General features: G+C 40.4%; 1 protein-coding gene across 1 annotated transcript; it reads right to left on the bottom strand.

Annotated features, from left to right (window-relative positions):
- Positions 1-500: 500 nt before the first annotated feature.
- On the bottom strand, positions 501-18,696 carry LOC124742297 (molybdenum cofactor biosynthesis protein 1-like). The gene is made up of 3 exons (XM_047248800.1): positions 18,571-18,696; positions 9,292-9,437; positions 501-576 (listed from the first exon to the last, which is right to left on the bottom strand). Exons 1-3 carry the CDS (start codon positions 18,694-18,696, stop codon positions 501-503), a joined length of 348 nt encoding a protein of 115 aa, XP_047104756.1.
- Between the last annotated feature and the right edge of the window lie 1,263 nt (positions 18,697-19,959).

Genomic DNA, 19,959 nt, shown 5'->3' with positions numbered 1-19,959 from the left:
AAAAGACACTTACATAAAGCTTTCAGCCACAGCCTTCACCAGTAAGTAGTAATCTGTCTTTTCCAACATTGTTGATATTCCTACTGGAGTTTCCATTATTTCAAGGACACTGATGCTTTTCTGTGAGTGTTTCCTTTATGATGTTTTCTGCATTTTAGCTTCTCTTTTAAAAAGAAAAAAAAGAAAGAAAGAAAGAAAAAAAAAGATTTGTTGCTGGAAAACTTCTGAAGTCCAAAAAAGGAGTTACAACAGCCATATATGGTTATCTGGTGGACCTTGCAGAACCAAATTCTAGGGCTGAAATGTATTGTTGACCAATGGGCATTAATCAGACTGAATACTAAATAAAAAATTAAATCCAATTTTACACAAAAACACAGGTTCTATCACTGTTGTTTTTCGTTCTATTTTGCTCTTATGTTTGCTATGACTTGTTAAGCAGAAATTTTCTTTCTATCTATAGAGTTACATTTGCTGTAATGTATCTTACCTGCATGTTGTTACTTCTTTCTTCTCACTGCTGCCCCAATCATGGCAAGCAAGTCATCCTCACTGCATTTGCTTCGTATTGCATCTCTGAAACAACAGTTAAAACACCCGTTAAACAGTACCAGGCAATTACCACACAGTGAAATGTTGGTACACTAAAAAGGAAGAAAAACTTTGCAGAAATCTTCAACAGTAATCTTGTAGTCTGTAGTAGGCAACAGCAGGATAACAAACCCACTGGACAAGAATGGGAAAGTCATGATAGAAGTTACTTTTATTTTTATAAATAAACAGGTATCTTACAAAAATGCTCAAGAGTATACATAGGATCTTGGGCTGAAGAGGTGGAGCAGAAACTGACATTAGTTTTGTTGAAGAGGGAGTAGTGGAACACAGCACAATTTCTTGCAAAATGAAGCCGAATTTATTGATAAACTGTTAATTAATTGCCAAGCTCACTAATGTGACCATTTTACAACAGGTACTTACTGCTTGGAGTATATGTGAATTTTCAGGCTTGCCTGATAGATCTGTTGCAAAAACACTTTGGGTTCCCCACCAGATAACATTATGCAAGTCCCTCCCTCAATATTTCAGTGACACAACGTTTTGGCATCTTCAGGTGGTGGTGATTTCCACCATCACTGCTGCAAGATGCAACTGGCAATTTCCACGTGACAGCTTTGAAATTTATCATGTGGATGACTATGACCATCATATTTAGAATTCAGAGGATTTCATAGAATACCTGAAGATGCTTAAACTAGAACTTTCAGATCTTTTAGTTAGCTCAAATGTTATATCATTACTTACAAAAGTGCCCCTGCAGCCCTCATTAGAGGTTATTAGCAGCAAGTTTGAGAAAGAAATTGTGGTGCTGTTTAAACATGTGCATACCTCATCCTATTTCTTATGTAACACCATCTATTTTGATCAAGTGGACAGTGCTCCCATGGGAGATCCTCTATTTCCCTTAGTAAATATCCAACATTCCTCCTTCTGGCAGAATGCTGAAGAGACATTTGTGGTGTGGCCCACATAATACAGACACTACCTATGTTCCTGCAGCATTTGCACTCACTCCATCTGAATATTCAGTTCACTGTGGAAGTACAATAAGATAGCAGCTTACCATTCCTGGATGTCACGGTTAGAAGAAAAGCTGACAGAACACTGGGGCATAGTCTCTACCGCAAACTGATACACGCAGAGTTATATTTGCGGTCCAAAAGTTGCCATCACCCTGCACAATGTGGTAGTGTCTTACACTCCCTGGCACATAGAGCACACGTGATCTCAGATACCGACAGTCTGCCTGGTGAACTGTAACACCTAAGAACAGTGTTCCAGCAGAATGTTTATTCTTGTAAACAGATTTGAAATGTGTTCTGAGCAAAGCAAGTTCAGTGTAGGGATGTAAATGAAGATACTTAGACAAGCACTGCAAATGGCTTTTTTGCCATATTTCAGTGGCATGTTTTCAAAAATAGAAAGAATCGCTAAGAGAAACAGAAACAAGTGTGTTTTTCGTCTACCAGCAAAACTAAGGAATTGTTTGGGTTCAGTTAAAGACAATCTTGACCTCAGAAAACACAGATCATATATAAGATCTGATGCCATTATGGGAAATCTTATATAGGGCAGACACCTCACATTGTGCAAGAACACTGTGTTCAACAGCGCTGACAAAAATGCCACCCAGTAAATTAGTGGTAGCAGAGCACTGCCTGAATACAGGGCACCACACGTTTCCCAAGAGGACTGAAATTTTATCCTCAGCATCATCACTCTAGGATTGTGTTTTTAAGAATGAGGCATGTATCCATACGATGGGCAATCTTACCAACAGGAATATGGAATTTTGACTAAGCACTGCCCAGAATCCAGCACTGACTGCCATGAAATTAAAACAGTAGAAACCAGATCCTCCGATGTATGACCTGATGCAGCACCTTGCAGAGAGTTAATTCAGCTTTTAACCACACGAGTGTCCAGAAGTGCAGTCATTGCCCACAACACATAAGCAGAAGGCTACTATGAATGGCATTTCCATCCAACTGGGAGTGCCTGTCCACACATTCGTACTCCTGCTTCTAGCCTGACAAATTTCAATTCTGCTGTGCGAATATCACCAGTCACATCTTGCAGCAGTAATGACAGGACCCACCACTACCTGAAGATGACGAACAGTTGTGTTGGTGAAATCTTGTGAGGCTTGCACAAAGTTATTCAGTGGCAAATCTGAGAAGGTTTGTATACATTATTTTTCTGTGATGCAGGTAATGTGCAGCAAAATGTGATAACTTTCTGCATTTGCCTTTTTATACATTTCAAAATACCCCAAAAATTGGTGATAAACACTGAACATATGACGTAACCAGATGACATACCCCACAGCATGTGCAGCAGTTGGGGCTGAGTGTAAAGGAATGATTGAGCAGTGCAATACTTTCATTTGAGCAAACAGAGCAAATTTCGAAAACATTTTGTAAATATGATCTGTTGTAAATGTAGATGTTACAAAATTATTGTCCCTGCTGTAATCAAGCAAAAGCAGTTCTGATTTTGTGTTCTTTGCTTCTGTCCCTTCTCTTTTTGTTTACAGACATTAGTTAGTAAAGAAAACATAGGTCATTTAATGGCAATGATGCTATTCTGAAGTTTATACTCATCTACTTGTTATGCAATATGGTAGGTTTTCATTGTACTGTACTTTGCAAGAAATCAAGGAAACTGCAAGACCGGTAAATAAAATAATAAACTTCAATATAAATACATAATTGTTTAACACAATGAAAAAATACTGCCTGCCAGATGCAAGACTCAAATCCTGAACACCATCACTAAAGTCGCACACATGTGTCCGTAGCCACAATGATATGAATACTTGACTTGGGTTGGGATGATCAAGTGTGACAGGCCGAGAGGTTCAACCACTGCAAGCATGGCAAGGTACATCATCTGGTGACATTTGTCATTCGCTTTTGACACATTTCCCAACATTTGTATCGTATCCAACATTTGTGATCCCATATGTCTTGTATTAAATTACTTGTCTCAGGGTCATATACAGTGCTTTGGAGGCTTTTAAATGATAATACGCATCACCCTGTCTGTGTGTGTGTGTGTGTGTGTGTGTGTGTGTTTATATATATGAAACAAATGCTAACAAAGAGATAGAGGGCCTGGCCAGTACTTACCTCAGCTCAGTACAGCCGATAGATACACAAAACAGAACAGAAAATTGACGTATCCTAGCTTTCGGAACTTCGTTCCTTCATCAGGGAGGAGAGAGGGGAAAAAAGGGGAAGAAGGGAAAGTGGATTCAGTTATTCACAACCCAGGTTATGAAGCAACAGGGGAAAGGTAAACAGGAAGGGTAGCAAAGATGGAGGCATGGATGTCAGAGGGAAGCCAAGGTGGCTGTAATTACTGTGCCAGCTTCAAACCAAGGAGGATGAATACAGAAGTAAAGAGGCACATAGTATAAAGATAAACGCAACTGTGTAGGATGAAAAGATGCGTGAATGGCTAAAGAGGAAAGGGAAAGAGGAGAAGACTAAAGAGTAAATGGGAGTGAGGTTGGTTAACATATGTTCAGTCCAGGGGGATGGCGGGATGAAAGGATGTGTTGGAGTGCAAGTTCCCATCTCCGCAGTTCCGAGGTACTGGTGTTGGGTGGGAGAAGCCAAATGGCACATATGGTGTAGCAGGTTCCTAGGTCCCTAGAATTATGCTGGAGGGCATGCTCCGCTACTGGGTATTGGACATCTCCTAGGCGGACAAGTCGTCTGTGCCCATTCACGCGCTCAGCCAGTTTAGTTGTCGTCATACCAAAGTAAAAGGCTGTGCAGTGCAGGCATGTCAGCTGATAAATGACGTGTTGTCTCACATGTGGCCCTGCCTTGAGTTGTGTATGTTATACCAGTAGCGGGGCAGGAGTATTTGGTTGTGGGGGGATGCATGGGGCAGGTTTTGCATCGGGGTCGGTTACAGGGGTAGGAACCGCTGGGTAGAGAAGGTGGTCTGGGAATATTGTAGGGTTTGACAAGGATGTTACGGAGGTTAGGGGGTCAGCAAAAGGCAACTCTGGGTGGTGTGGGGAGAATATTGTCAAGGGATGATCTCACTTCAGGGCTTGACTTGAAAAATTCATATCCGTGGCAGAGTAATTAGTTGTCGTATTCGAGGCCAGGATAATATTGGGTGAAAAGGGGGATGCTTCTGTGTGGTCTGGGGGTAGTAACATTGTTGTTGGGTGGGGAGGAATGTATTGCTTGGGAGATCTGTTTGTGGACAAGGTCTGCAGGATAGTTGTGGGAGAGGAATGCACTGATATATAATATAATACAGGGAAACATTCCAAATGGGAAAAATATATCTAAAAACAAAGATGATGTAACTTACCAAATGAAACCGTTGGTATGTTGATAGACACACAAACAAACACACACACAAAATTCAAGCTTTCGCAACCCACAGTTGCTTCATCAGGAAAGAGGGAAGGAGAGGGAAAGACGAAAGGATGTGGCTTTTAAGGGAGAGGGTAAGGAGTCATTCCAACCCCGGGAGTGGAAAGACTTACCTTAGGGGGGAAAAAGGACAGGTATACACTCACGCGCGCACACACACACACACACATATATTCATCCGCACATATACAGACACAAGCAGGGTATATGTGTGGATGGATATGTGTGTGTGTGTGTGTGTGTGTGTGTGTGTGTGTGTGTGTGTGGCATACTGATCTGAACTATGCAGCCTTCAAATGGAAGTTTTTTGATCACTCCTTATTTTGCACCCTGCCCCCTTGGCAATATGTACCGCAAATCATCAGACAGATGACCTTCCTGCATGCTTCGAGCATCCCCTGGTGCTGTTCCGAACCAATGCTAATCTTTGTAACTGTGACGAGCAGTGTGCAGATTGCATGTTTGTATCCCACAAAGAGGTGACAGTTCCCAGTGGCATGAATGGTTACTGTTTATTGACTGTCACTGAGTTGGTGAGTCATTTGCTACATTGTGGCCCACCTGTTCACTGCTAAAGCCATGCTAGTCAGTGGTAACCCCTGTCAATGATATCCTGTTGCCCATAGCAGTTCACTCTGCTGATTGTGGTAGTATTTTCCTTGAATAAATCTGCTCACAGTACACCTTTGACACTGTGGTACAAGAAAGCCCAATGACTACACACCCTTATAGAATATGTGTCTTGACCCATGGGTACCCACGATATGGCAGTGATAAAATCACCCTGTGATCAACTGTCACACTGCAGCTGTAAGCTGCACCTCCTTTTTCAGAATACTCAGGTTTATTAATTTGAAGTAAATCAGATCTTTTGAAGGAAGATTTAACAAAAAGAGCACATCCAGGAAAGGATGAAAGCATGTCTAATTAACTGGAACACAAAATTAATAATTAGTGGTGACAAAGATCCTCTGCAATAAAAAATAATGTCCACTGACTTCATGTATTAGTCTTCAAGTGACAGAATATATGTAACGGTGTCCTTCTTATTTACACTGATTAAACAATGGAAATTCCAGGTAGGAATATCAACAGTGCAGGGAAAGATAGATCACTATTTACCGTAAAGAAAATAAAGTTGCACACAGGCACAACACACAAGCAAGCACACTGCGTGCGCACGCACGCACACACAGAGAAAAAAAAACTGCCAAGTCCAGCAGCTAGGGGCAAGCTGCTGGAGTTGGCAGTCATATGTGTGTGACATGTGCTTGCCTGTGTGTATGAATGTGTGTGTTTCTCTGTATCTCTTTTGCTGATGAAGGCTGTGGCCGAAAGCTTTGTGTAAGTGCCTTTTTAATTGTGCCTGTCTACAATGTAACATGTCTCCTTTACAGTAAGCAGCAATCTATGTTTTCCTATATTTTTCATTTACACAGATGTAATTAACAAATCAGAGTCTATTTATTCCAGAGAAGTGACAGTTTGTTCATGACAGTTCAGCACAAATCTGATTTTTTATATACAGCAAGGCTACCTATAAATTATTCTGTGTGCCAGTGTTCATGCTGACTATAGGGATTCACACTGATCATGTGTAATTTGACATCTGGTCCTGTAAACTTACTTCTGCTCAACGTGAAAAATTCTCCAATCCACGTTTTGTAATTAACCTTAACATATCAAATAATGCACCCTTCAATATAACTGCTTATTGTCCACTTCCCATCACTCTATTCCCACTGTCAACCCAGCTGACCTCTACTTCTAATCCAAAAACCATGGTTGACTCAATGTTTGCTATTGCAAGCTATTGCTATTGCAAAACAAAAGTGCCAGAGGCACCAGTAATGATATATAATTAAAAATACTAGAAAGTAAGGCTCACCGGTTAGTTCATGCTAAGACAAACACTACAAGTGTCTAAGACACTGCGCTCTCACACAAGTACGAGGTCTGAATACATTCCAGTTACGATACACTAAACTATTTCATTCACGGTGGCAATATACATACTCTCTCCCCAATAAACAGAATAGTTATAACTCAATTGTTCACAAGTGTATATTATGACTCTTGCCACAGCTATGCAGTCAGTATGCCACAGGCGTGCCATAGAAAGGGATCAGGTTCAATTCCTTGTAGAGCCGGGAAATTCTGCTCGGTGGACAGACTGGAATAGGGTACACTCTGCTTGTAGTTCCAGCTGAGGAGCTACTCAAGTGAGAAGTAGTGTCTTCAACTTCTGGAAGTTGATAACAGCCTGGAGAGTTGTATACTGACCCCCTAACTCTCCATAGATATGTAGTAGAGGACATCTCTCGAAGAGCATTGCGTGGTCTTCTGGGCCCAATGCAGAGTTCCTTTATCAATGTATATTGTATATCACCACTTGTACACACTCATCAGCACAGTACCATATTGTCTCTTCACGTGGCAAATTTTTATTCCCTTATTTCCAGATAAACATTTTTCCTCTTCTTCTTCTTTTTTTTATTTAACTATCATTACTTGTACCACACATATTCCACACAGTTTATGCTCACTCCTTCAATGATACTGCCCATCCTTCTCTAGTGTGCGAGTTGTCCCTGCTTTCCTGCGTGTTTGTTGGTTTAAACACCCTTGTTTCAGAAGAGAGTGACAGCTTAGATACAGTCTTGTCAACATTTTGTATTTTTATTTAGCAATTATTGTTTGAGCCTTATAGGCGAATGTCACAAGATATTGTCAACCACTGCATTCACTAGATTGGAATGGGGTTCATGGTAACTTATCAATTCATTTTTTAAGTTGCTGTTATCTTTTTCATCCTATCTTGGACTAGCTTTTCCATATTCCCACTCTATTTTACGTAGTCAAACAGTTATCTGCCCTTGCAAACTTGCTCCTTTACTACCAAGTTAACTAATACTGGGCAGCCTAACAGAAGTTCCAATATCCAGTCTTTCACCACAATTCACCTACACACACTTTTCACTCACTGATTTTCTTTTTTCAATGTCATAAATATTTTGCTTTCACAGACTGCTGTGCTTTGAACATAAAATTGTAGGAACATCTGCGTCACATGTCAGTTTTTTTTTTTTTTTATTTATTAAAGAATATGTTCCTTGCTTATTCCTATCTGCTTCTGATACATTTCCATTCTCACTTTTATTTTGTTTTGATCCATTTCTTTTTTCTTTGATAGACAAGTCAAACAACAATGGCAATATGTTGCAGCCCCCTGTGTTTCACCCTACTTACTATGAACTTACTTTTCTTAGCTTCCAATTTCATTAGTCATTTGGTTTCTAAGATACTTAAATTAATTGTTTGACCCTGTATTTTTATATCTTATTTTACCTTCGGTTGATAAAGGATTTCTGTTATGCTCACAAAGAGAGAGCTGATTCTTCCCACCCCCTACCCCCCTTACCTTGTCCTGAAACAAACTTATCGCCAAGTATCTTGCAGTTTTTTCCCTATTATTAATCTCTTAGTCTAGTCATCAATTTAAAAGTGTCAGTTGTTGGTCCCATTGTCTAATAATTTGTACATTTATACACATGAAGTTCCAATTTTTATTTGGAACATATAGACTCTGATAATCATGAATCACAGTTCAAATGGCTCTGGGCACTATGGGACTTAACATCTGAGCCAAGGCAGGATTCAAACCTGCGACCGTAGCAGTCGCGCGGTTCTGGACTGAAGCGTCTAGAACCGCTCGGCAACGGTGGCTGGCGAATCATAGTTACCATCACATGGACAGAAATACTGTGTTAACTTTATTACAACCAAGGGACATAGCTAAAAATGTCTTTACATAATTTTTAGTCCTGATTACTTTCCTTTAATTTAATCTCACAAATAGGTTAGTGTAACATGATGTTGACAGAGGCAAATTATATATACTCACAAATTATTTAGCTAGAGGTATCTGGTTTGTATGTCTGGGAGGGAGGAGGGTGCAAGCTGAAAACTTCAAGAAAAGATTACTCATTTCATACCTGCTGGATTTAACTGCAGTTTATCTCTTCCATATACCAACCACATACCTAATGTGCATGGCAAACAGTTTAAAAGTATTATTCTATACTCAGCATTTGGAACTATCAGTTCCTTCATGAGATAGGAAAGAGGGATAAGTTCCTGAAGGTCTGAAAGGTCACTCGGACTCCACGACTAATGTGAGGACAAGAGGAACGAATGTGTCTATAAGAAGTTTTGGAATTTCACCTCTTGAACGTAAAATACTGATCAGTCTGTCAGTCTTCTAGTAATTTTATGGTTTCCTCACATGAAATTTCACTTGGCCACGATTATTCTATGTTTCATCACTCACCTGAGAGATATCTCTGAATTCCCAAAGAGACACACCTCCAAATTGCCATCAGCTGTTATCCGTAAACGGTTGCACGTGCCACAGAGGTGTTCACTCATTGAGGTAATAAATCCCACACATCCCTTGAAGCCCAGGATATGGTATGCCTGCAAAAAGAAATTGTAAGAAAATAGCTACTGCTGTTGTGAAAATACTATAAATGTGTTGCTCACCAAGTGGAGGAAGGAGAAAACGTGCATTAAGGGGAGTTTGAACACCCTATCCTGACAATGTTAAATTTAGTGACTTAACTTCCCCGTATTTCAGGAACAACTGTAGCCATTGACAAGAAACTTTTACAGCACATTAAACTATATGTTCTGAGTCTTACAATAATTGCATTTCAGCCACTGCTTTTGGAAATACAATTTTTTAATTACACAGTTAAAATTTTGTGTACTTTTTTGTATGTTATTCTAAATAATTTTATTTATACATAACATTATGTTTTTCTTTTAGTTAAGAAGACTCAGGATACGTATGTTATTACTCCCTGAAAATTTGAATTCGCTACTCGAAGTAGTTTCTGAGATTTAGGGAAAAATGCAAGAGAAAATGTAAATTTTCAGGAAGAGTTTTTAAAGTTTTAATAGACTGTAACTCAATATATGCTTAACATTTTATTTTTAGTCACTCAGAAGCACCCTGCACCATACTGTATATCATCCTCTTGATCTTTTTTAAGTTTTTTCTTGTTTTCTTCTTTCTGGACTCCGTAGTGGCCAACTGTGCTGCATACTTTGCTTTACCAATGCAAACCTTGTCCATCCATTAAATTCTCTGATGCAGTTTGCTCCAGAATTAATTCCCATATGTTGTAGCACTTTCACGCTACCAATGTTGCCATCATTAAAAGCAATAACAGCATAACTGACCCCCACTTTAGTGTCTTCATTACGAGAAAATCATTTTTTGGTCTACATCTACATCTACATCCATACTCCTCAAGCCACCTGACGGTGTAGGGTACCTTGAGTACCTCTATTGGTTCTCCCTTCTATTCCAGTCTCGTATTGTTTGTGGAAAGAAGGATTGTCGGAATGCCTCTGTGCGGGCTCTAATCTCTCTCATTTTATCCTCATGGTCTCTTCGCGGGATATACGTAGGAAGGAGCAATATACTGCTTGACTCCTCGGTGAAGGTATGTTCTCGAAACTTCAACAAAAGCCCATACCGAGCTGCTGAGCGTCTCTTCTGCAGAGTCTTCCACTGGAGTTTATCTAACATCTCTGTAACGCTTTCGCGATTACTAAATGATCCTATAACGAAGCATGCTGCTCTCTGTTGGATCTTCTCTATCTCTTCTATCAACCCTATCTGGTACGGATCCCACACTGCTGAGCAGTATTCAAACAGTGGGCGAACAAGTGTACTGTAACCTAATTCCTTTGTTTTCGGATTGCATTTCCGTAGGATTCTTCCAACGAATCTCAGTCTGGCATCTGATTTACCGACGATCAACTTTATATGATCATTCCATTTTAAATCACTCCTAATGCATACTCCCAGATAATTTATGGAATTAACTGCTTCCAATTGCTGACCTGCTATATTGTAGCTAAATGATATGGGATCTTTCTTTCTATGTATTCGCAGCACATTACACTTGTCTACATTGAGATTCAATTGCCATTCCCTGCACCATGCATCAATTCGCTGCAGATCATCCTGCATTTCAGTATAATTTTCCATTGTTGCAACCTCTCGATATACCACAGCATCATCCGCAAAAAGCCTCAGTGAACTTCCGATGTCATTCACAAGGTCATTTATGTACGTTGTGAATAGCAACTGTCCTACGACAATCCCCCGCAGCACACCTGAAATCACTCTTACTTCGGAAGACTTCTCTCCATTGAGAATGACATGCTGCGTTCTGTTATCTAGCAACTCTTCAATCCAATCACATAATTGGTCTGATAGTCCATATGCTCTTACTTTGTTCATTAAACGATTGCGGGGAACTGTATCGAATGCCTTGCGGATGTCAAGAAACACAGCATCTATTTGGGAACCCGTGTCTATGGCCCTCTGAGTCTCGTGGACGAATAGCGCGAGCTAGGTTTCACACGATCGTCTTTTTCGAAACCCATGCTGATTCCTACAGAGTAGATTTCTAGTTTACAGAAAAGTCATAATACTCGAACATAATACATGTTCTAAAATTCTACAACTGATCGACGTTAGAGATATAGGTCTATAGTTCTGCACTTCTGTTCGACGTCCCTTCTTGAAAACGGGGATGACCTGTGCCCTTTTCCAATTCTTTGGAACACTATGCTCTTGTAGAGACCTACGGTACACTGCTGCAAGAAGGGGGACAAGTTCCTTCGCATACTCTGTGTAAAACTGAACTGGTATCCCATAAGGTCCAGCGGCCTTTCCTCTTTTGAGTGATTTTCATTGTTTCTTTATCCCTCTGTCATCTATTTCAATATCTACCATTTTGTCATCTGTGTGACAATCTAGAGAAGGAACTACAGTGCAGTCTTCCTCTGTGAAACAGCTTTGGAAAAAGACATTTAGTATTTCGGCCTTTAGTCCATCATCCTCTGTTTCAGTACCTTTTTGGTCACAGAGTGTCTGGACATTTTGTTTTGATCCACCTACCGCTTTGACATAAGAGCAAAATTTCTTAGGATTTTCTGCCAAGTCAGTACATAGAACTTTACTTTCGAATTCATTTAACGCCCCTCGCATGGCCCTCCTCACATTACATTTTGCCTCACGTAATTTTTGTTTGTCTGCAAGGTGTTGGCTATGTTTATGTTTGCTGTGAAGTTCCCTTTTCTTCCGCAGCAGTTTTCTAACTCGGTTGTTGTACCACGCTGGCTCTTTTCCATCTCTTACGATCTTGCTTGGCACATACTCATCTAATGCATATTGTACGATGGTTTTGAACTTTGTCCACTGATCCTCAACACTATCTGTACTTAAAACAAAACTTTTGTGTTGAGCCGTCAGGTACTCTGAAATCTGATTTTTGTCACTTTTGCTAACCAGAAAAATCTTCGTACCTTTTTTAATATTTCTATTTACGGCTGAAATCATTGATGCAGTAACCACTTTATGATCGCTGATTCCCTGTTCTGCATTAACTGTTTCAAATAGTTCAGGTCTGTTTGTCACTAGAAGGTCTAATATGTTATCGCCACGAGTCGGTTCTCTGTTTAACTGCTCAAGGTAGTTTTCAGATAAAGCTCTTAAAAAATTTCACTGGATTCTTTGCCCCTGCCACCCGTTATGAAAGTTTGAGTCTCCCAGTCTATATCCAGCAAATTAAAATCTCCACCCAGAACTATAACATGGTCTGAGCCTGCTTTAACCGTGACCTTCACCCAAATTATTTCACATTTCGGATCTCCGTCAATTTCTTTTGATACTATTGCACTTCTTATCGCTTTAAACATGCCTCCCCCTTCACTGTCCAGCCTGTCTCTGCGGTATACATTCCAATCTGAGTTTAGAATTTATTAATGTTTACATCTGGTTTCAGACAACTTTCTGTCCCTAGTACTACGTGGGCATTGTGACCGTTTATTAATCAGAGCAGTTCTGGGACCTTTCTATAGATGCTCCTGCAGTTTACTATTAGCACATTAATATTGTTATTCCCTGTTGCATTTTGTCTACTTCTACCTTGCCGCATCTCAGGAGGTGTCTTGTTGGGCCTAGGGAGGGAATTCTCTAACCTAAAAAACCCACATGTGCACTCCACACATACTCCGCTACCCTTGTAGCCACTTCCTGCATGTAGTGCACGCGTGACCTATTCAGGGGGACCCTACTTTTCTCCACCCGATAGCGGAGGTCGAGAAATTTGCACCCCAAATCTCTGCAGAATCGTCTGAGCCCCTGGTTTAAGCCTTCCACTCGGCTCCAAACCAGAGGACCACTATTGGTTCTGGGAACGATACTACAAATAGTTAGCTCAGATTCCACCCCGCGAGGCTTTCCGCCTTCACCAACTCCGCTAACCGCCTGTACGAACTGAGGATGACCTCTGAACCCAGACGGCAGGAGTCATTGGTGCCGACATGAGCAACAATTTGCAGTCGGGTGCACCCAGTGCTCTCTATCACTGCCAGCACGGCCTCCTCCACATCTCGGATGAGACCCCTGGCAAGCAGACAGAGTGAACACTGACCTTCTTCCCCGACCTTTCCGCTATTTCCCTAAGGGGCTCCATCACCCGCATAACGTTGGAGCTCCCAATAACTAATAAACCCCTCCCCCCATGTGCCTGCTCGGACCTTGCTGAAGGAGTGGCCACATGTCCACTCACAGGCAGAATGGGCGATGCCACACGGCCAGCCTCCACACTGACCCTCCGCCTCATGCGCCGCGAATGCCGCTGAACCCGCCACTCCCCTTGGGAAGAGGGTGGCCCAACCGCACCCGGTACCCACAAAGATGTGTCGACAGAAGGGTCAGTGGGTGAAGCATGTAACACCTGGGGTGTACCATGCAACGCACCAGACTCCCCACTGCCGCTACACTCCAAGGCAACAGCCTGAAGAAGGCTAACCGCGGCCATCAACACGTTCAGCTGTTCGCGAACAGTGGCCAGCTCCTCCTGTGTCCGTACACAGCAGTCACACATCCTATCCATACTAAGAAATCAATTTACTGTAGAGAGTTAATCAACTTATAACTGGACTGCTAATTCACTAAAGGCGGCTGATAGTTGACTAAACTGTGGTTACTAGACACTTCCTGTAGAAAACAATGAAAATAGCACTACCTGCCTCTGGACTGTATTGAAAACAAACACTAGCACTACTGGCACTATGGCTGACTAAACGGACTCTCTCTGACTGTATTCAAAACAAACACAAAATCTATGGAACACTATTACTAGCACTCGACAATTAAAGCTTCCTAAAAGCAAAAACACACGGAAGAAGAAGTGACAAGTAAGAAAAATAGAGTTAAAACTTAAACTAGCGTAGCTCACTGCACAGCAGACGTGACGCAGACGGCAGTTACGATGACACTGACACTATAAGATTATTGAACGACTCATTGGGATTTTGAGTCTGACAATGCAGACACTTCTTCAATAATTCAGGATTGCCAGGTCTCTGTAAACAGATTTTATGATATCCACAACTGCTGCTGGGATAGAATGTTTATGGCTGTATGACCTGTTTGAGTACTGGGCATTGCGGTAATTGCACCATGAACCAGATCCAGGAGGGCAAAGATGGTGTACTGGTTTATCATCAGCTGACAGTCTCTGGAAGAAGGTAGCCCATACTGCCTGCTTCATTTTCAACAAATCCTCAGTATTATTTCTAATGGCAATCTCATAATACTGTTGTAGTTCATCAATCATTTTGTCTGTCAGCCTGCTTCTTATGGTCTTACCACCTGAAAGTTTCTTGTCTCTCAAACTTTGTTTCAACTTCCTCAATCTGGTACCCATCCTCTTCTGGACATGACCAACACGTTCCATTTCTGTGATAAGCTTCTCACCATAAGGCTGAGTGGCTACTACACTGTTATGTGCATTTGAGTCTGCCTAACCTAAGAACTTAGTGTAACACACTCGCCTTTAGTTTACAGATCGATTATAAATTTCAACAGCTGCACAGGCCTCCATACGACTAGTTGTCCTTCATAATTTCTGTCACAGATATGCCCTTCTTCATTCCCTGATTTATACTTATAACAATGTTTGGTTAAAATCTGGAAATCTATTAGCTTTCCAGTATCCACACTGGTCACTGTAGCAACAGAATTCTTAGAACTGCAGCTGCGCTTCTACCAAGTGCCCCAAAAGCTACTGATATGTCAATCATACCATCGTTTATTTCAGCAGCTTCATTTGCAGCACCCTTAATTGACTCACATGCAGCTGATTTCACAGCAGCTCCAATAAATCCTGCATACTTGTCCATTTTACAAAGTGGGCGTGGCATATACATCATGACACACATTGTTTCTGCTGCAGTGTGTCCTTTGCCAATAGCTCTCAATCCATAAAACCACCTAACATTTATTTCAAAATAATTATCTTTACACTTATCAGAATTCCAAAATGAATGAGTATATTTGCAACTGGCAGAATTAATGATAAGTTTCCTGGCTTGTCCATTTGATACCTCAATGTCTTCATGTAAACTAACTGGCCCTCCACATACATACAGCACACACATTCACATAACATCCCTATTAGGATGTGTAAATGTATCAGAATATAACCTAACCTACCGTTTACATGAGGTTTGTTTTGAGATAACTGTGTTATCACTATGTTTCATTTTAATCTTCGAAGCACTAATGGGTGTTTCGCTAGATACTCATGAGTTTGCCAGTATTTCATTGTCTGTAACTTCACACACCACATGCTGAGCACAATGTTTCTCTTTATTCAAAATTTTATTACCATGAAACCCACATTTCTTAAAAACACTTCATTTTGGAGTCATACTTTTTGAGAAATTTACCAGTCTATTCGTCACTTTTCCTCAGAAAAACGTTAGCACTTTGATATACAAAGCATGTTTATACTATGAAAAGATACGATCCTATTTTTGACACTGCTACCAATACAAACACATAACTTAACCTTCATAACACAGCAATCCACAGCTTTCTACAGGGTGGTCCATTGATAGTGACCGGGCCAAATATCTCACGAAATAAGCATCAAATGAAAAAACTACAAAGAACGAAATTCATCTAGCTTGAAGGGAGAAACCAGATGGCGCTATGGTTGGCCTGCTAGATGGCACTGCCATAGGTCAAACTCATATCAACTGCATTTTTTAAAAATAGGAATCCCCATTTTTTTATTAGATATTCATGTAGTACGTAAAGAAATATGAATGTTTTAGCTGGACCACTTTTTTCGCTTTGTGATAGATGGGGCTGTAATAGTCAAAAATGGTTCAAATGGCTCTGAGCACTATGGGACTTAACTTCTGAGGTCATCAGTCCCCTAGAACTTAGAACTACTTAAACCTAACTAACCTAAGGACATCACACACATCCATGCCCGAGGCAGGATTCGAACCTGCGACCGTAGCGGTCGCGCATTTCCAGACTGTAGTGCCTAGCACCGCTCGGCCACTCCAGCCAGCTGCTGTAATAGTCACAAACATGTAAGTATGTGGTATCACATAACATTCCGCCAGTGCGGACGGTATTTGCTTCATGATACATTACCCGTGTTAAAATGGACTGTTTACCAATTGTGGAAAAGGTCGATATCATGTTGATGTATGGCTATTGTGATCAAAATGCCAAAGGGGCGTGTGCTATGTATGCTGCTCGGTATCCTGGATGACATCATCGAAGTGTCCGGACCATTCGCCGGATAGTTACATTATTTAAGGAAACAGGAAGTGTCCAGCCTCATGTGAAACACCAACCACGACCTGCAACAAATGATGATGCCCTAGTAGGTGTTTTAGCTGCTGGGGCAGCTAATCCACACATCAGTAGCAGACAAATTGCGCAAGAATTGGGAATCTCAAAAACGTCAGTGTTGAGAATGCTACATCCAACATCGATTGCACCCGTACCATATTTCTATGCACCAGGAATTGCATGGCGATGACATTGAACGTCATGTACAGTTCTGCCACAGGGCACAAGAGAAATTACGGGACGATGAAAGATTTTTTGCATGCGTTCTATTTAGCGATGAAGCATCATTCACCAACAGCAGTAACCTAAACCGCCATAATATGCACTATTGGCCAACGGAAAATCTACGATGGCAGCAACAAGTGGAACAGCAGCGACCTTGGCAGGTTAATGTATGGTGTGGCATTAAGGGAGGAAGGATAATTGGCCCCCATTTTATCGATGGCAATCTAAATGGTGCAATGTATGCTGATTTCCTGCGTAATGTTCTACCAATGTTACTACAAGATGTTTCACTGCATGACAGAATGGCGATGTACTTCCAACATGATGGATGTGCGGCACATAGTTTGCGTGCGGTTGAAGCAGTATTGAATAGCATATTTCATGACAGGTGGATTGGTCATCAAAGCACCATACCATGGCTCGCACATTCACCGGATCTGACGTCCCCAGATTTCTTTCTGTGGGGAAAGTTGAAGGATATTTGCTATCATGATCCACCGACAATGCCTGACAACATGCGTCAGTGCATTGTCAATGCATGTGCGAACATTACGGAAGGCGAACTACTCACTGTTGAGAGGAATGTCATTACATGTATTTCCAAAGGCATTGAGGTTGACAGACATCATTTTGAGCATTTATTGCATTAATGTGGTACTTACAGGTAATCACGCCATAACAGCATGCGTTCTTAGAAATGATAAGTTCACAAAGGTACATGTATCACATTGGAACAACCGAAATAAAATGTTCAAATGTACCTACATTCTGTATTTTAATTTAAAAAACCTACCTGTTACCAACTGTTCGTCTAAAATTATGAGACATATGTTTGTGACTATTACAGCGCCATCTATCACAAAGCGAAGAAAGTGGTCCAAGTAAAACATTCATATTTCTTTACGTATTACACGAATATGTAATAAAAAATGGAGTTCCTATTTAAAAAAACACAGTTGATATCAGTTTGATCTATGGCAGTGCCTTATAGCAGGCCAACCATTGCACCAGCTGGTTTCCCCTTTCGAGCTAGACAAATTTCGTTCTTTGTAGTTTTTTCATTTGACACTTATTTCGTGAGATATTTGGCCCGGTCACGATCAATGGACTACCCTGTATATAAAAAATTACCGATTTTATTAGGTCTTGAAGTAATGCATGTAAAAATTTTAACATTTTCAACTGGTGTAGATTATATTTTAGAAAATAAAATAAAATACTTCCCACACAAGTTTATAAGTAATATACATTTCATTTTACTTGGAAAATTGCAAATTTTATAATCAGATAAAAACCCGAAAAAAAGAACAAGAATGTTTTTTCCTTCTAACTCCCCTTAAAGTTACGGAAATGTGCTAGCTTTCAGAGCCAGTGGCTTCTTCTTCTGGCAGAAACAATGAAGGGGAAGGAAAAGAGAAGTAAGAAAAGGATTGTCAAGGTTTAGGAAATGGGGAGAGTTGCAGAAAAGCTGCAGAGAAACCCAGGCCAGGACAGACTTACTGAATGGGATGAGAAATATGTAACTAAACCAGTCCATCTCTCATACCACCAGCAGATGTGAAGTATTCTTGTGATTGGTAGTAAGCCATAAACATTAAATTATTTTCAATGTATGTTCATATGTAATACTTCACGTACCTTTGAGGTATCATTGGGCCCATTGGGAAGAGGATCAAAATCAGGCCACTGCTTTCTAATTATTTGGAGCATTTCACTAAATGAGACCATCTTCCCATCATTCCATTTGTTGCCGCTGAAAGGCATGTACTCGATAAATCTTACATCAACATTTTACTCTTTTGTTAACTCCACAAAACTGCACACTTCATCTTCATTAAAATCTCACATTACAACACAATTCATCTGTGGAAGAAAGACACCATTAAAAACTTGGTATCAGATAAAGCTTGGTTTAAACAGAGTTTGAAAGACTTTTCGATAGGCAACTCATCCTACTCTATAGATGAATATCTTAACAGTGGCTGTTAGGCCAGCTTAAATAAGAATGTCTGTTAGATTTCAGTTCTGAGAGCACTTTGTCATAACAGTCCAGATTATGTACTTTTTGTTTGATAAATTTATTAATAGTGCATAACAATGTTTCAGCCTGACAGCGTATCAATTCTGAAAATATTAACTGTTCCAGTTTGTATTGTATTCACCTAGTTTGACAATCTCCTGACAAATGATCAGGGTATTCAAATGTTTTATATTTTTTATGTTATACTTTCTGGCATGTTACTCACCCATGAGAATCATCTCATGTTTTGGTCTTGGAACAAAAGCTGAATCTAATCTAATCTAACCTACAAAATAATGGTTCTACAAGTCTGTTGTTATATTTGTATACCTCACTGATTCTGTTAAATTAATCTTTTTCTCTCTTTTTAGAGAATGTGGGAATTTATCTTAGCATGCCAAGCTGTTAACCTTCTTAACAATTTACGAAAATTAAACTACATACATCTCCAATCTTTTTCCCCACTCCAACGCACACATCTTTTGCTGAAGGTATTATTTTAACTATTACATTAAATTATGAAGCTTTCTTGAAACTGTGCTGCCATTTGTGAAACAACTTTAAAAGTGTTCTCAAGATAAAAGGTCTTCACAAAAAGAGCATTCAGTATCTGTGCAGGTGGTAACACTGACAGCCTTCATATAAACAAGCCCAAATGGTAGAACATCCTTATTTACACACACACGCAATGGTAGAAAAAAGGAAGAGAGCACACCTTTCATTCAAGCATTGAATATATAAACTGATGAGACAAAACACTATGACCTCCTGTTTGATAATGTGTTTGTCCACTGTTGGAACACAATACAGCAGTGATTTTGTGTGGGACAAGTTCAACAAATTTCAGGTATGTTCCCAGCATTATGTGAGGTATGTTCCCAGCATTATGCAGCACCGCATGTCTAAGCACAGGTCATGTAATTCCCATAAATTGGAGATCAGTGGTTTCTGGGTGCAGAACTGGTATCTGATAGCATCGCAGATGTATTCCATCAGATTCAGAAGGG

This window comes from Schistocerca piceifrons, unplaced genomic scaffold, assembly GCF_021461385.2.
Source record: "Schistocerca piceifrons isolate TAMUIC-IGC-003096 unplaced genomic scaffold, iqSchPice1.1 HiC_scaffold_2304, whole genome shotgun sequence".
Classification (NCBI taxonomy): domain Eukaryota; kingdom Metazoa; phylum Arthropoda; class Insecta; order Orthoptera; family Acrididae; genus Schistocerca; species Schistocerca piceifrons.
This window is presented reverse-complemented; position numbering and strand designations above follow the sequence as displayed.